At 29.4% G+C, this 15,392-nt stretch overlaps 1 protein-coding gene, 1 long non-coding RNA gene and 1 pseudogene across 12 annotated transcripts; all 3 read right to left on the minus strand.

Moving 5' to 3' along the window:
• Nucleotides 1–136: 136 nt before the first annotated feature.
• On the minus strand, nt 137–1,781 carry LOC145192575 (uncharacterized; annotated as a pseudogene).
• A 1,638-nt stretch (nt 1,782–3,419) lies between these two features.
• LOC149886330 (uncharacterized) lies at nt 3,420–8,253 on the minus strand. 11 transcript variants are annotated; one of them, XR_016454192.1, is made up of 6 exons: nt 7,792–8,253; nt 6,853–7,192; nt 5,455–5,593; nt 4,930–4,991; nt 4,697–4,743; nt 3,420–4,039 (listed from the first exon to the last, which is right to left on the minus strand). It is a non-coding gene; the product is annotated as an uncharacterized LOC149886330 (long non-coding RNA). The 11 variants fall into 11 exon arrangements; XR_016454191.1 differs by having other exon boundaries at nt 3,420–4,743; XR_016454190.1 differs by having other exon boundaries at nt 3,420–4,743; nt 4,832–4,991.
• Nucleotides 8,254–9,538: 1,285 nt separating this feature from the next.
• Nucleotides 9,539–14,979, minus strand: LOC149886331 (uncharacterized). The gene is made up of 6 exons (XM_090093632.1): nt 14,835–14,979; nt 11,154–11,288; nt 10,811–11,063; nt 10,362–10,737; nt 10,046–10,244; nt 9,539–9,860 (listed from the first exon to the last, which is right to left on the minus strand). The coding sequence occupies exons 1-6, from the start codon at nt 14,881–14,883 to the stop codon at nt 9,787–9,789; spliced, it is 1,086 nt and encodes a 361-aa protein (XP_089949758.1). The 5' UTR covers nt 14,884–14,979; the 3' UTR covers nt 9,539–9,786.
• Between the last annotated feature and the right edge of the window lie 413 nt (nt 14,980–15,392).

Here is a 15,392-nt window from a genome sequence, read left to right on the forward strand (position 1 = left end):
GATTTGGAAAAAATCACAATTGATGAGAAGCTAACTATGTTCAGGTTCAAAGACATCGGTATAAAGTAAAGTGAAGTGATAACTGGTTTGATATATGCTAGCAATCTCTGCCCTTCTATTTCTTAATAATAAAAATTTAAAGTATACACTACAGTAACATTACAGAAATACAGAATATACAAAAGATATGCTAAAACCCTTTCATTTAACAATCATTCTAGATTTCATAAATCCAATTTCTTAAACGTGAAAAAATTATTTGCATATTATCGATTACTTAATCTAAAATAATCCTAGCATGCTTCCCTAGTAAAGAATATTTAGTTGTCCGCTTCCAGTCTTTCATTCTCATTTTTTTGTGCAAGTTCCTGGCCTTTGGAGCCTAAATGATGTCTGTCTCACCTTTCCAGTTCAACAATACTGGAGTTTACATTTTTTTATCATCATCATCATCATCATCATCATCATCATCATCATCATCATCATCATCATCATCATCATCATCATCATCATCATCATCATCATCATCATCATCATCATCATCATCATCATTTTGATTTCTGTCTGGAGCAGATCTTGCTGCCATTTGCTCTTCCATGGAGTGGTATTCCCAAATTAGTACAAAGTAGTTTAAGAGATCGAAGTTCTCGTTGATGAAGACCAAATTCTCAGTGGTTTTTGGAGACAACCTGCATCTCTTTTCGTGGACCACCTGTCCAGCTTCACTAAAGGCCCGCTCACTTGAGGCACTTGAAGCTGGCAGGCAATAGTACTCCCGTGCAAGTCCTGCCAAGATGGGCATCTCTTTGCGAAGTGTCCTCCACCAGTCAAGGACATTAACCTTCGAATCTATCACAGTTGTTTCTCTGAGTTTTGCCCACTCAACGGAAATCGGAGAACCCTCAGCTGTAGCATTTGTCTGCCTGAATTGGCTAGACACGGTCTAAAAGAATGGAAGGAAGTTAAACGTTTAGTAAACTTCGTATAACTTCGCTTTCTTTAATCTAAATTTTAAAAAGTTCGTTTAACTTTGAACCGCCCCCCCCCCTCTCCCCTGTATGGCATCGTATCCTCAAATTAAAATTTTTATGACTTTGTTTGTTCAATTGCATTAAGATTAGTAGATGTATATTTAACTAGTTTTATAGAAATTTATTTTATATTATACTTAATAGCTATTACCTTTGCTGCTGCCATCCAGAATTCAGTCTCATCATCATCTTCAAGAAACTCATCGGTGATCTCATCTGAGACATTGATTGTAACTTGCTGGTTTGACATCCAGTCTGCTGTTGTAGGATGACTGGTTTTCAACTTGTCAAAAATCTCATCCCTGACACCATAAGCGTGCAGTTGTTGGTCTTTCAAGAAGGGGTGCAACAGGCAGCCTACAGCATAAGGCATGATGTCACATCCTCCTCATGGGAATCGTTTCTCAAGTTCTACAATGAGCTCAACCATGAAAGGACCTACTCCAGTGACACTGTTCTTTCTTATTTCTTTGACCCTCAGAGAAGCACACCTATCCACAAGATGAACAATGGCTGTCAGTGCTCTATCCATTGTAATTTTCTTATCACTCGACATTGACTCAGAGATGACTCGGCATGTGGTCAGGAGTGGCAGAATGGTTGCAACCAGCTCAAATTGTTCATCCGTAGGAATGGGTGTGGTCCATTCCTTTTTGTCAGCCCGGAGAGCACACAGCACACTTTGAAGATGGTTGATGTCTAGGAGCATCATCTAGACAGAGTTCCATCTGGTTGCACAAGGAGCAGTGATCTTTCTGTAGGGTACTGAAACAAAAACTAAAATAAAATTTCGCAAAAAACTTCGCATGAAATCGTAAACTCGTAGGAAACTTTGTTTGAAATTAAAAAATATTTGTAAAAATTTGACATTAAGTTGTAAAACTTCGTATTCGTATCTACTTAAAAAGTTAAAAATATTACCATTCATCTCGAGGCACTTCTTTTTCAACACCCCTTCAGCAAGAGGAGAGTGATGGACTCGGACGGAGATTGTCCTGCATGCATCACACATGGAGAAAGGCTGATTGTCAGTTGCAAGGTAAATCATGAGCTCCATGTCACCACGAAGTTGAGTGGTGCTCTGTGTTGGATAGCACAGATTCTTTCTGGTTTTTAGAACCCTTTTTCTTTTCCTATGACCTAAAAAAAATTGTATACATTTGTTAACATTGAATTAACCCCGGATTTCGTTGTTTACATAAAAAAAAAGTTGTATAACTTCGCTACATCGCATCGTAAGATCCATTATGTAGCTAACTTACCAGTGCCAACTGTTTCCAATTCATCTTCTGCCTCTTCAATTTTGTCCTCCTTGGCAGCTTCATTCTGTATCTTTTGATTCTGACACATTTCGATGTGCTCATCCTTATGGTTGGATCGCAGCTGACAACTCAGGGTCGATGTTGACCCAGTATTCATTTTTAGGTCCTTCTTGCAGATATTGCACACACCATAGGCCTTATCTCCTCTGTATTCCTTCAGGAAGTACTGCCAAACCAGCAATCGATGGGTCTTTGGCATATTTGTTTAATGTTTTACAATGTTTAAATCTTGTTAAATAACATAAACAAAGTTATAAGGTTTTCAAATTCGTTAAATATAATGTAAACAAATTTATACGATTTTCATAACCGTAAAATTTTAATTTACAACATTTTGCGGCTCTCAACATCATTTTAAATAAGTTTTAACAACTTTTAAAGGTTTTCAAAGTCAATTAAATTTATAGCTACGACTTTTTACGGCTTTCAACATCGTTTTAATTAAGCTTTAACGACTTTTAAAGGTTTTCAAAATCGATTTAAAATTAAAGCTACAACTTTTTACGGCTTTCGTAACCGTTTAATTAACTTTTTTTCGAAGTTTAACGGATTTCGACATCGTTTAATGAACTTTTTTTCGAAGTTGAACGGATTTCAACTCCGTTTAATTTAAGAAACTTCGCCTAACTGACGGCTTTCAAAGTCGAACAAAAAATATACGATTTCGAAAACCGTATCTCGATTGTTTTATCTCTGGCATTCAGTAAACCATCATAAAGTCAGTAAAATAAGGATGATGAAGAGAGATAGAAAAACCGAATATGTAAAGTGTTTTTATATGATTTTAAAGCTAAGACAAATTTTCCTATAACTTATAACCCAGTGGGCAAAGCGACGTCGGAACAACGTCGGACCGATGTCGGATTTACGTTGGAAATGGAAAGGTTAGGCGACGTCGAAAAAAAGACATCGGGCGACGTCAGAATTCCGATGTTAAACCAACGTCGAGCGATGTTAAGCCAACGTCGAGCGATGTTAAACCAACGTCGGAACGAGGTCAGAATACTGACGTAAAGACGATGTCATTATGTGGTAGAGCAATGTTAAACCAACATAATAAATACAATTAAAGAATAGCACATATTTTCTGGCGTAAAAGAATTCATTACAAAAAACAACTTTCTATTTTGCATCAGTATCTTTAGGAGACGCCCACCATTCCTGCCAACAACTTTGCTAGGGCCTACCGAAATACCTTTTGAACTTCCGCTTTGATATCGACTACCATAACTTCGCTTTTTTTCGTCATGACACAAGCTAAATAAAAGTTGAAAGTATAAAGGCATAAATATATAAAAACCAACTTTAATTAATTTAGAATTTCAAATCATGTAAGTAAAGTTATTTCGGTTACAAAAACAAGCAACTAATGAAACTTCAAAAAAATAATCCATTAACTACCCGACAAGAACAGCTTAAACTGACTGAAAACGTTAAAAACTTTCAGGAAAATTAACCAATTTACCATCCTTACAGGTAAATAAAAAAAAAAATTTTATATTAAGTCTGTTTTGTTACTTCAGGGTTTCGTCTATGTCGATATCAGCTAAATTGTTGTCAACTTTAGTGCGGTAGTAGAATAGTTGTAAGAGCGCTCGCCTTGTATTCATGAGGTTTGCAGTTCAACCCTTTCCTACGTCTCTGGAAGTACCTTTCTTTTTTCTGCGTAGAGACCAATTCATATTTCTAAGTTAAGAGTTGAGAGTTGAACAAAATGACACAACTCTCATAAGTGGCCACACATCTCTCATGAGATGTTGTCATTTCTCACAGATACAACAAAATCAACAAAATTTCTGTTCCCTAATAATTATAGCCACTAAAACTGTTAACTCCCTAAAATTAGAAAAATGAAATCAACAATTTTCTCTTATTGACTTTTATGGAGACTAAAAAGATGCTGAGAAATTTTGAAGTATATTTTTAATGTTTTACAAATATTTTTTTTTTTTGAACTTTGCATCAGCAGATGTCATTTTTTTTTTACAAAGTTTGAAACTCTTAGTGGTTATCAAATATCTGGAGACATGAGTGTGCTACAGACAAGTATATGACATATTTGGTAATTGATCATGTCAATGTGATGTGTAAAAAAATTTGAGTACCTATTTCTCTTGCATCACCTTGTGCCAAATACTTTTTAAACTTTAGTCAAAAAAACTCAGCTCAATCAATTAATCCTTAAAAAGTGCAAATTTTGGTGCAAAGTGTTGCAACTGCCATAGAGGCCTAAAAAATTTTTTAGGCCTCTATGGCAGTCATTTTTTTGGTTGTATCCATTTCATCATCAAAATATATCAATAAATAAATATTCTTAATTATCAAATATGCATGGAAACTTACATCAGTTCTCATGGTTTACCCAATATCTTCTTTAATAATTTTTTAGTCTGCATAAAAGAAATTGTTAAAAAAATTAACACCATGAACTACAATAGCATAGACAAATAAAACTTATAAACTTAAAAGTTACTCTACCATTAATACGCTTTGACAAATTTTTGTGTTTGTTATTATGTTGCACATTCAGTGTTTACTCAGTGCTATCAGTCCCTACAAAAGCATCATAATATTAACTTTCTAACATGTTAATATTTTCTTTTAACTTAATCCTACCATCTCTTGAAAGACGGGCAACCTAAAAGAAAAGCATTAAGATACTATTGATATTATGTTTTACTTTTTATCTTATTGCTTGTTTTACTGTAAATAGTATAAAAACAGATATTTTTATTGTACAATTTATTAATAACTTTAAATTATACTAACAAGACAGAGTTTTTATGTCTATTCATCCTAATTTTACCCTAGTTTTTATGGTTGTTGTGATGTTGATTTGATATGATTTGAGGGATGTATTGAACTATTTTTTTATTAGGATGACTAATAACTTAGCAAAACAAAATTAATAACACGTAACATAATTCTTAAATATTTTAATATGTATTCTAAAGTCTACCCTCTTATTTACAAAGTCATTCACAAAATTAGATCCCTTAACTGTACCAACTGGTTATTATTTTATCATTATTATTGTATTAGGGTGAGTGACCCTAATACAATAACAATGATATTTATTAACAATAATAATGATCAATTACTACTTTTAGCTGACTCAGAACGAAGAGATTCAACTTCATTGTTAATAAATTGTAGATTGTCATCAAAATCATTTTGCAGAGCATCATTAATTAGATTACTGATTTGATTCTGTGCTCTCCAATTATTAATGTAAGACATCTAAAAAATAATGTTAAAAAGCTGTTGAAAAAGTTTTAGATTGTGATACCAATCCATTTAATTGCATTTTTGAATATTAATGATTATCCCACTGTGTGCCTATCCAAAAAAATTAACATGGAAACAAGAAAGTGGGACAAGATCATGAAAACAACAGAGACAAGATCTGTAAAGCATGATGAAACAGTTAACACATCTAACAAAGTGTATATTGGCATAACCACAAACATTTATTCACAAAAAGCTCAAATACTCAACAACTCTAAGTATTTGTAGGAAATGAAAGAAAAATTCACCACATTCCATTATGAAACAAGTTCCCTCATTTAACTATTTAGAAATAGTTTTTAACAGAAAAGCATAACATACTTTTTACCTGATGATTGCAATAAGCATGAAACTTAAAGTAGTAAAAATTATGTAGTTTTATTTTAAATTTATCACATAAAATAAAATATATTACTCTAATTTTATTTATTGAGCACTCTTGTTGAATTTACATACACAAATAAACTTAAAAACACTGCAGTAGTGAATTAATAAAATAAGTCAGATAAATATTCTTTACTAATTTATATACATACATACATACATACATACATACATACATACATACATACATACATACATACATACATACATACATACATACATACATACATACATACATACATACATACATACATACATACATACATACATACATACATACATACATACATACATACATACATACATACATACATACATACATACATACATACAAACATACATACATACATACATACATACATACATACATACATACATACATACATACATACATACATACATACATACATACATACATACAAACATACATACATACATACATACATACATACATACATACATACATACATACATACATACATACATACATACATACATACATACATACATACATACATACATACATACATACATACATACATACATACATACATACATACATACATACATACATACATACATACATACATACATACATACATACGTACATACATACTTACATATATATATATACATATATATATGTGATTAGTAAAATACTTCTTCACTCGAGAGTGCTTAATAGCCTGCTATTATGTATATATATATATATATATATATATGATTAGTAAAATACTTCTTCACTCGAGAGTGCTTAATAGCCTGCTATTATATATATATATATATAATTACACAATTAATTAAATCAAGTAAAAAAATAAACTAACCTTTGCTTGCCGTAAAAAGCATACGTTTTATGGTTTGTTAATGGCTGTCAATAAAGTCTTCTGTATTAAATTTAAATCTTCCCGATAAATATACTTTTTCAATAATAATAATTTTTATTATTATTAAATAACTTTTTTTTTCCAGTAAGATGTTTATTTTCCGGTATTCAAACTTCCGTCCATATTTCTTAACTACTTTAATATTAGGACAACGTGTGGGCATAACCTAAGATCAGTCACTTTTAACAACTTAACCGTCCCACAAAAACAGACAACGAAACATGGAATAAATTCCATTACATATCAGTGTATCCTTTCTTGGAACACCCTTCCGTACTCCCTAAAAACAGATTTTATCCTTAGATCCAAGAATCTGTTCTTAAAGTCACTCCATCATTTTTATCTAAAAAGTTACGCTTAACTTTATTCTTAACCTCCATAACTTTTTTCTTTATGTTTATGTACATTTTGTTATTTCTTATTTGTGTATATGCATATATATGTATGTATATGTGAATACATTATAATAACTATTTGACCTATATTTTAACTCTTTTAAAAGTCTGTTTTATAAGTGTTACTTATAAATTTTTGTAAAGTTCTACTTTTACTATGCAACTAGTTTATTTCTTATGTTTTTCTCTTATCTTTTCTTTATATTATTTAATCATTGCGTTTTATTAGTGAATTACTATTTGCAATGACCTGTATTTTTTGTTACATCCTTAACACGAAATATATTGATTGATTGATTGATTGATTGATTGATTGATTGATATATATATATATATATATATATATATATATATATATATATATATATATATATATATATATATATATATATATATATATATATATATATATATATATATATATATATATATATATATATGTTTTAAAGAATCACAATTAAATCAAGTAAAAAAATAAACTAACCTTTGCTTGCCGTAAAAAGCATACGTTTTATGGTTTGTTAATGGCTGTCAATAAAGTCTTCTGTATTAAATTTAAATCTTCCCGATAAATATACTTTTTTAATAATAATAATTTTTATCATTATTAAATAACTTTTTTTTCCAGTAAGATGTTTATTTTCCGGTATTCAAACTTCCAGTTAAAACAAAACAAAAAAATATTTGTATCACTTAAATTAGAAAATGTGTATAAAATTTAGTCAAAATGGAATGATTTTGTGAAATGCTTTATTATTGGATAATTTTATAAATATAGGTTAAAAGTAACGTCAGTTACTTTTAACCTACATTTAATAAATATGTTCAATATTAATATGTCCAATGTTTAAAGTTAACATCGCCAGAAAATTTTCTTCTTTGCTGCGGCTACCGGCTTTACAACCTTCAAAAACTTGCTTCACATTTTCTTACGGAATTTATGTGAAGTTAGACATCTAGTTAATATATATTATTGGGTGTGACCTACCGTGGTATATAAATTTTATTTATTAATAAATAAAATTTTCGATTTACGTCGTATTTATGTCAAAAGACATCGCACGATGTCAGAACAACGTTGGTAAAACGACGTCGTTTTGACGTCGTTATTGCGACGTTATAACAACGTCGTAAAAAGTCGGTTGACATCGCTGATGAAAACCCAACGTAAACCCGACGACGGTTTGACATCGCGTGCCCACTGGGAAGGGTTTAAGGAAAAATTCGACCAAGAATGCGCATTTTCTTCAACAAGATATTTCTCTTGAAAATGATCAAATTTGAGCAACAAGGTAGAGATAAAAATTTTACCCTAATCACAACTGAAAGTATAAATATTCAAACAACTTGATCCCTAAAGTATTTTGACCAAACTAATTAAACAGTTCCAGCGAACTCTGGTACTGTTTTAAAGCTTTTAGAAAAAAAAAAATTAATAAAAAAATTAAAATTTACTTTTTTTTTTTTTTAAAACTCCCTACATTTTCATAACATTTTTTTATATCATTATATTTTTATTTACTTTTTTTTAATACTTATTATTCTTTTGAAATATTTTTAAGTATTTTCTTAAATTAAAATGTATTTCAAGTATTTTCTTAAATTGAGAAAATAAAATAAGGGGGTATTTTATTCTTATCAAATATTTTCAAGAACTTTCTTAAATTGATAAGTAGCAAAAAATAAGATTAGGAGGGTATCTTGATAAAAAAAACCCATCACATACACATTTTTAAGCAAAATCTCAAAAAACTGAAATATGAGCTCAGGTCCTGCATTTTTATTTTCTTAAAACAACCTTTATGTCATATTTCGTAAAGTGGTAAAAAAATTTTAAAAGACTCATTTTCCAAGGAATATGACTATATACGTTTATTCTGTGGACGACCGCATTTTAACTTTTAAAAATCAATCTTTCTATCTAACTTTCAAATAACAATTTATTCGTATTTAAACTAATATGTAGTAAAGTAATTAAAGTATATTTCCCCCTTAACATAGCTCCAATATTTGCTTAAAGTGGATCGATTTAACTTGATATCCTCTAAATTTACAGTGCTTTGGTGAACTTGAGATTGGTCGAAACAAGTCAAATATGTAGTATAAAGTTAATTTAATAAACTCCGCTTTCTAACTAAAAAAGATCTATGAAATAAATTTACTTTCCATTGATAATTTCTAATGGAGTTTTTAAAAATCGTTTTATTAAATAAACTAGTTCGATTAATGCATTATGTAAAAAATCAATTAAAATTCATAATGATATAATACAATTACAATATATATCATACAATTATAATATATATCATACAATTACAATATATATCATACAATTACAATATATATCATACAATTATAAAATATGCGGCATGATTATAATATATATGATATAATTGTAGTATAAAGCATTCGTGTAAAATCATCAAACCAAAATATAATAAATTACAATTTACAACCACTTTATAGACAGCAACGCAAACTAACGTAAGAGAAAACAAACCAATGAACTTGCAACAATCATACTGACTTCACTGACGCACGAAGTTGCACTGTCTACATAATAGATCTTTTAATTATATCAAAATTTATTTTTAAAAATATTTAAGTCTCTCTTTTATTATTTAAACATAAATAAATATATAAGCGAATAAAAAATGAATCAAATTTCGAAAAAAAGATAAAAACTGAATTTTTTTATTTTTTATTAAAGATTAAAAGTTGCTTAACACAAATCTCACCTGGTTTGTTGCTAGATTTGTTACCAATCGAGCTCGCAGGAACGTAATCAGCGCTACGATTTTGTAATTTGTAAGAGTTCGGATGCAATACTTTCCCCACGTAGTCACTGTACTTTGTACCATTTATGATGTTCTTGTCGTCGTAAGTAACATCTGAGAGGAGAATTCCTCCTATATGCTTGTTGAGTTGTATATATTTCTGGTGTGAAAATCATTGAACAATTAAAATATTGAAAAAAAAATCAAATAAAAAATATTTTCTTAGGATTAAAGAAATTATTTTTTTTTTAATAATTAGAAAAATATATTTACTTACAGAAAACAAAACTGATAATTTAGAAGGCTCGATGTAATGATTTAAAGAGTAACTAGCTGTCGGCGCTGAAGGGATACCAATGTAGATGCTTGGTACCAAATTCAACCATAAATCTAGTATTCTACTAAATTCCTCTTCCTTTTCATAATAGCAACTATTATCTCCAAAGTAAACGTATAGTGAATTAATTTTATCACCAGATGATTCGTAAATTTTACCCAATCGGTAATCAGGAAACGCGCAACTCGGAGTAGATGTTATAAAATAAGCTTTGTTTTTGTCCGTACCCATTAGCTCCCTCATCTCCGTAAAAAACTCATTAAACCACGAGGCTTCACCGAACCGCAAGTCGATGTTTATCCCATCAATTATTGCACTAAAAAAAATATGGGAAAAATTATCTCTTTTTCTATCAGAAAATTTAAAGCAAAATATATGTAAGTACATACTCTCCAAATGAACGGGTTGTATGGACACCTCCCATAAATAACTTCCAAAGATTGCTGGCAAACAGTTTTGCTTGCGATGCTGAAGCAAATCCATTCCAACGAGTACCTCCGCCGAGCGATAATAATATTTTTTTGCCATTTTTCTGGCATGCCTTTATGTCTTCTCCAATCGCATAACATCGCAAATATGACTTAAAATTTCCTTCAAATACGTCAACACAATGATTGGCAAAGTTTAGACCAGGTAAATTGTCTTAATAAAAAATTCATTAAAGTTATTCTTTTTTAATAAAACGCCTTAGTGATTACAACTAATAAAAATTAAAACTTAACTCTTCCTTACCGGAGTTCTGATCGTCAAAAAATATATCGACTGTATTTATTATAATGACATCATAAGCTTTTGAATCACAATACACATTCAAAGGCATCTCATTTTGACCAAGGTTTTGCCCCCAATTTACAACAACCTCATACTCTATGAAAAGAAATATAAATTGAGTTGGGTTTTTTCTAGAAAATAATATTAGGATAATTTTGATAATATGGGTGAAAACTTAGCTTTAAGTTCTATAAATATCCTAACCAATTTTTTAGAATTTAAAATATATTTATGCGTAGTGCAATAAAGGTATTCTTGCAAATAATAAATTAACAAACACTGCGAGCACTGTGTACGTTAAAACCACTTACGAAACCTGCGGGTTGAATAAAGTTTATCTAAAGGATGAATGTATAAAAGATGGATGTGCAACTCATTGTTTTACATCAAAGAGGCCGCTGAAGTCAACGAGCCATGCGAGTTTCTGACAAATTCTAAATTTTTACCCGTCAACAAAAAGAACTTCGAAAATGGCTCCCCGCAGTTTTAAAACAGATACTCTGATGACGTAGTATTAGTTTAAACTTTTATGGCATTTGCTTAAATAAGACTGTTCAGGATAAGGTAACTACTTCACACGTTTACAAATTGTTAAAAAAATTTCAGGTAAAGAAAATTAGTTCTCGGCACGAACAGATTTTATCATTTTTTCAAGACGAATATTTATAAATTTTTTAAACATTCTTCGTGTAAACAAAGCCCGTCGATGATAAAATAGACCTGTAAGGTTAATTTTAAAATGACTAAAAAAAGTAAAGCGAAATATATAAAAGTTAAAATAAAATTTTTTGTCAAGATCTGGTTTCATTCAATTCCTTGGTCCTTCATTCAACAGCCTTAAATTTGTGTATTTTTTTAGTATTTTTTCCAATAATGTCGCAATTTTTAGCCTCGACTACTCTATAAGCTCTATAATATATATTCCACTATGCATTATTTTTTTAGTAGGTTAATTTTCTATTGGGCTTTTTTATAATTCATTTGATAAAGCAAAACCTTTTAAAAAGTTATTCAAATTTGTAATTATCTTGCAAAATCCGGCCAAATATTTCATGTTTTCGTTTTTCATATTTCATATATTATTTGATTTGTCATAAAAAGCACATAATAACCCATTCGTTTTTGTCAAATAAAAATTAGTTTGTATATAGCTGGTAAATCATGTTATGTTAATATCAAATACTTAGTTATTCTTGCGTTTTGTAGGTAGCTACAAAACTAGTTGGTATTTTGTATTATTATATCTCTAGTTATACATGTAATAAAGTAGTTAAGTAAAGGATCTCAATATCTATATTATCATCAGCGTTATTTCTTAAAATATTAAGAATGTCTCGCTATGTAAAATTAAGCTTAAAACTTGGTCTATTGCTGTTATCTTTAAAAACTAAAAGGAAGTTTATGTGACTAGTAAGACAAGACCAAAAATTTTCGACAAATCCAGCAGACTTTAATATAATTTAATGTTTAAAACAAAAGATTTGTAACAATACGCAACGAGCATGGTTCGTAAAAAAAACTTGTGAAAAGTTCTATTTGAGAAAATGCGATTTGTAATAAAAGATGCATAAATTTACGATTTTTAGTATGAGAGTTTATATTTAATTTGTCATTAACGAAAATCTTAACGCCGATGTTTATTCGAAAATATGAAAACTAAAAGGAAAAAACTTATGATTGAAAAAATTTAAATGGATTTCACAGAATGAAAAGTATAATAGCTTACTCATCACACAGCAACTTTTTTCAAATATTTGGGTTTGGTTTTCGGTTTTAAACAATATGATTCGATTCAAACTTGAAACTCACAATTGACACTTCGGTTTTCACCGATCGTTCAGAATCGAAGTTTGGGCCCTGTACGGTTTTTGCAATTGCCTTACATCTATTATATAACGCGAAACTCCCCAGAAAGTGTTTGCGTTGTATAAAGTTGTGAAAACTTTGGAAACGCGCAAAAAAACATCTAAGATTTAACATAATTAAACAAAACACCCTAATTTACCACTAATGGTCCATAACTATAAAAATGGTCTTTTCTTAAATTTGAGATATAATTTTTTTATGGATGGAGAAATAATGAACTCAAACTTAAAACAGATAGCTCTGTATAAATTGGCTCAGCAAAGTATGTTTTTTACTGATTGAAATCATAAAAATGAGCATTAATTTTTGGTGACATGGAAATATTATATTAGAATCTGGAGTCGTTAACTGTTCAGTTTTTTTTCATAGCTCTCAAGGAGTTTCTACTTTTGCATATACTTAGTAGCACAGTGGTAACACACTTCTGTGCCATAATGAAGGGCCCTGGTTGTTCTAGGTAGTGCGCCAAACACCAGTTAAATGCACTTGAACAATCAATCGAATTACGCAGAGTTGAACATTTTATATCTTGCTTAAGATATAAAGTGTTCAAGAGATGTAAATAAGTGAGATACAAATGTTAAACCCCTTTCCATTATTCATTTCATTTTATAAGAGTTTTAAAACTCTCACAAAAAGAAAAAGGAAAAAGAAAAAAGGGTTAGTAATAAAGATATGTTTATTTGTTTGTTTGTCTTTTCTTTTTTTTTTTTTATTTTTTTTTTGTACGAAGAACACTTTTTTTTTATCTTTTTATTTCTTTAAAAAAGGAAAAAGAAAAAAGGGTTAGTAATAAAGATACGTTTATTTGTTTGTTTTTTGTTTTTTTTTTGTTTTTTTTTTTATTTTTACGAAGAACACTTTTATTTTATCTTTTTATTTCTCTAAAAAAGGCCAAGTAAAAGTTACGGTAGTGTTAATTAAAAGACCGTAAAACATGATTAAAAATATTGCATTAATTCTCGTAACTGTAAATTCAAATCTAAAAGTGAAATAGCACCATTGAAGTGTATAAATATTTTTAAAAAATTAAAGATAATAAGATTAGGCGAACGTAAAGAAACAACTTATTTTATATTATATATAACCAATATTTTATATTTATAGATGAGTTTAATACATAAAAACATGATTGAAACATGATTGCGAAATTTATTTCATCATGCGGATAGGAAACTTTTTTAAAAGAGAAATTATCTTTTTTGATTTTTTCCGTTCAAAAAGAGTGAAGTAAAAATTTTCATCAAACTAATTTGTTGCACTTACAAATAGCTTCACAAATTAATATCTGAAAAAATAATTAAAGTTTTAAACCTCTAAATCTTTGTTTTTTTTAAAAAAAAACTTTGTGACTATGAAAAATACGATAAAATGCATTAGTTCTGCGTCCATAAGTAGGTTAAGCAACCTGCATCAAATATTTATGATGTATATAAATTTATGGTTCACATTTATTGCATATAAGCCATTCCATCAAACAATTTAAAACCTCAAATTCAAGATTCATAGAAATTTATCATAAATTATATATAAACCTATTGGCTGTTCGAAAATACAATGAACTAACAAAAATTGATTTTCGAAATTAGTGAGAAAAATTTAAAAACTTTATATGTTTTGCCATTTGATTATCACTTAAATGTAATATTTAAGAAAAATCCTGTTTAAAGTCCTCTCTAATTTTCTCACTGAAATTTAAAGAAACAAATCAACCCAACAAGATATAAATACACTCCAAATTTATAATTCCCATATAAAAGTTAGTTATCCACTTACCTTGAGTCAGTTGTGCAAATAGAAGCAAATACAAAGCTATCCAACTCATTTTTTTTTTTTTTTTTTTGTAAAAATTTCATTTACAACATAGGAGCATTTATGTAACGTAATTAACTAAAGGTAATTAGTCCGACATCATTGTAATTTGATCATTTAAGATGTTTTGAAAGCGCCGTTACATAATGAGCGCATTTTGGAAAGTTTAAGTTCTTTTTTATGTAGTTGTCAAACAAATAAAAAATATTATTTGCTTGCAAAATTTTTAAGACAAAAGTTATTATTTCACCCATCGGGTAATGGCGAACCAGAAGGAAGAAAACACCAGTGATTGCGTTTAATACCACTTACGGAGTTCTAAATTTATATAAACACTCCATCTCAGATATTTACCGCAATGAAGCTACAATACCGGTCGTATATAAGCGCATCCTTATAAATTTGGCTTAACAGGATTTTCTAGCATATATTGTTTCATGGGTTAATTACAAAAAGAGAGACGTAGACAAATTAAACACTAACAACTTAATACACATTTTCTGATGACTCGGAAATGCAATA

Source organism: Hydra viridissima, unplaced genomic scaffold (assembly GCF_058129835.1).
Source record: "Hydra viridissima isolate aposymbiotic clone 2 unplaced genomic scaffold, HvirCarnegie_v1 scaffold_7, whole genome shotgun sequence".
Taxonomy (NCBI): domain Eukaryota; kingdom Metazoa; phylum Cnidaria; class Hydrozoa; order Anthoathecata; family Hydridae; genus Hydra; species Hydra viridissima.